Here is a 2,500-nt window from a genome sequence, read left to right on the forward strand (position 1 = left end):
GCGTTGCGCTGACCTGACCACCCTTTGCAGAGCTTTGCGATTATGAGCGGTGCTGTTACCATACCATGCTGTGATGTTGCCGGTCAGGATGCTCTCAATGGTACAGTGGTAGAAGTTGGTCAGTATTTCACTGTCCACACCGTGTTTGAGGTGTGAGTTGCCATACAGTCATGAATATACAACGAGTACAGCAGGGGGCTTAACACACACCCCTGCGGTACACCAGTGCTGAGTGTTAGAGTGTGCTTGGCCTGTAGGAAAACTGGAGTGGATCTAATGCAGAAGACAGGGAGGATGTAATATGATCTTTAACTCTCAAAACACTTCATAACAACAGAGGTCAGAGCAGCAGGTCACTCTCTCTCTCTACCTCCATCTACATCTCCATCTCTCTCTCTCATTTTCTCTCTCCCTGTCTCTCTCTCTCACTTTCTCTCTCTACCTCCATCTACATCTCTCTCTCTCTTTCTCCATCTCCCTCTCTCTCCCTGCCTCTCTCTCGCACTCTCTCTCTCTACCTCCATCTACATCTCCATCTCTCTCTCTCACTCTCTCTCTCCCTGCCTCTCTCTCTCACTCTCTCTCTGTAGAACTGGCCAGTGGAAGGTGTTTTGGAGGAGTGGACTCAGAAGGTAGCCGAAGAGCACAAGCGCCACTGGTAGTTACACACACACACACACACACACACACACACACACACACCGGCCCCAGTGGCTATACACAAAAACTGCTTATACATGAAACTAAAGTCCTCTTATGTACATTTGTGTGTGTGTGCGTGTTTGTGTGTGTGTGTGTGTGTGTGTGTCCCAGTCGAATGCAGACAGCCGAGGCTGAGCTCCTTTATATAAAGGAAGTGGAGAAACTAGATGGCTTTGGCCAGGAAAGCTTCGCTGCAAAGGTAATTTGAATTTGTCTATGCACACATACAGTATAAACATACTTCAAACACTCATTTTCTCTCACACACACACACACACACACACACACACACACACACACACACACAGACACACACATTGAACCCCGGATTCCCACGTCTCAGAACGTAACTCTAACCATTAAGCCATCTACTTCCACTTTTCAGTGTGAGTTTGCAGGGAGACTAACCCTTATACTTCATAGGCCTGCAATCACTACATTTCTGTTAGCTAACAAACTGGTGGTTGAATGTGTAAATAAAACACAACTTTTTTCATCTAAAACTTAATTTGAACAGATATTAGTGCTGAAACCGTTCAGAGATGTGATATTTCGCCAAATTTGGTTTTACTCATTTTGAGTAGGCCTAAACTGTTCGCCAAAGGCCATCGTCTCTGGCCCTAGCTTGATAAAAAAAAAGTAGGCTCTGATTTAGCCTAGTCTACTGTATGACTTCAACAAGGTGATCTTTCGTATCGTTCTGTAGCTTACAGTATCAATCACACTGCCGCTTGCAACGCCTCTGAATGCAGTTTGCTGACCTGTTTACCGGCAATGCTACAGTGGACTTAAGCTGCCACCTTGTGGCGATGAGTTGTAATACATTTCACGCAGCTGCGTGAATCATGGAAAGCGCGAATGAAGTGGCCACTTGAAAATGGGACCCACTGTAATCATACTTCATTTTCCATTATTCATTAGCTATATGCATAGTGCATTCATGCTTCAGTGTGTGAGAGTGTGTGACAGAGAGAGTGTGTGTGTGTGGCGGAGTGTGTCTGTGTGCTCTGGCAGTGACAGTCCAACATACTCTCTGTCTCTCTCTTACCCTGTGTGTGTGTGTGTGTGTGTGTGTGTGTCTCAGGATAACCACACCAACGATATCTTCATCGGTGTGTCCTTCATCGGAGTGTTTGTCAAACATAGGAATGGGAGGTCCATCATGCTCCACAGGTGAAACACACAAACACACACACATGCAGCACACACACACACACACACACACACACACACAGACACACACACACACACACACACATACACACACACACACACAGACACAGACACACACACACACACACACACACACACACACACATACACACACACACATACATACAGTACACACAAACACACACACATGCAGCACACACACACACACACACACACACACACAGACACACACACACACACACACACACACACACACACACACACATACACATGCCTGATGTTGAATTTCCCTCTCCGATGCCTTTGTGTAACCTTGGTTGACCTTGACGGCTCCCACAGATGGAAGGACATCGGCACCATCGCTCACAACAAGTCGGTCATCACCGTGGAGATCACCAGCAGAGACGACACCATCATGTTCCACACGGTATGGTGGACAGTAGGGTTGGGCACCGAAACACAGTTCTAATATGGCACCGGTGCCGACGCAAACGGTAGTAACTGCATCGAATAACAACATAGATTTCGGTGCCTCATTTCGGTGCTTAAATAGCGTTTTTTAAATGTATTTTTTTTATACGTGGCATCACTGCATGTCATGCGCCATCTCTAACGTCTTGCTCTG

The 2,500-nt window shown here is 46.4% G+C and overlaps 1 protein-coding gene across 1 annotated transcript in view; it reads left to right on the forward strand.

Annotated features, from left to right (window-relative positions):
- LOC143110369 (tyrosine-protein phosphatase non-receptor type 14-like) overlaps positions 1–2,500 on the forward strand; it is a 61,932-nt gene that overhangs the window by 40,090 nt on the left and 19,342 nt on the right. The window contains exons 6-9 of the mRNA XM_076273239.1: positions 591–658; positions 814–901; positions 1,787–1,875; positions 2,215–2,302. Coding sequence (XP_076129354.1) covers positions 591–658; positions 814–901; positions 1,787–1,875; positions 2,215–2,302 — 333 coding nt within the window. The remainder of the gene's footprint in view (positions 1–590; positions 659–813; positions 902–1,786; positions 1,876–2,214; positions 2,303–2,500) is intronic.

This window comes from Alosa pseudoharengus, unplaced genomic scaffold (genome assembly GCF_046254945.1).
Source record: "Alosa pseudoharengus isolate Yale_2024_CS ecotype anadromous, Long Island Sound unplaced genomic scaffold, YU_APseudo_1.1 YU_APseudo_1.1_scf_7, whole genome shotgun sequence".
NCBI lineage: Eukaryota > Metazoa > Chordata > Actinopteri > Clupeiformes > Clupeidae > Alosa > Alosa pseudoharengus.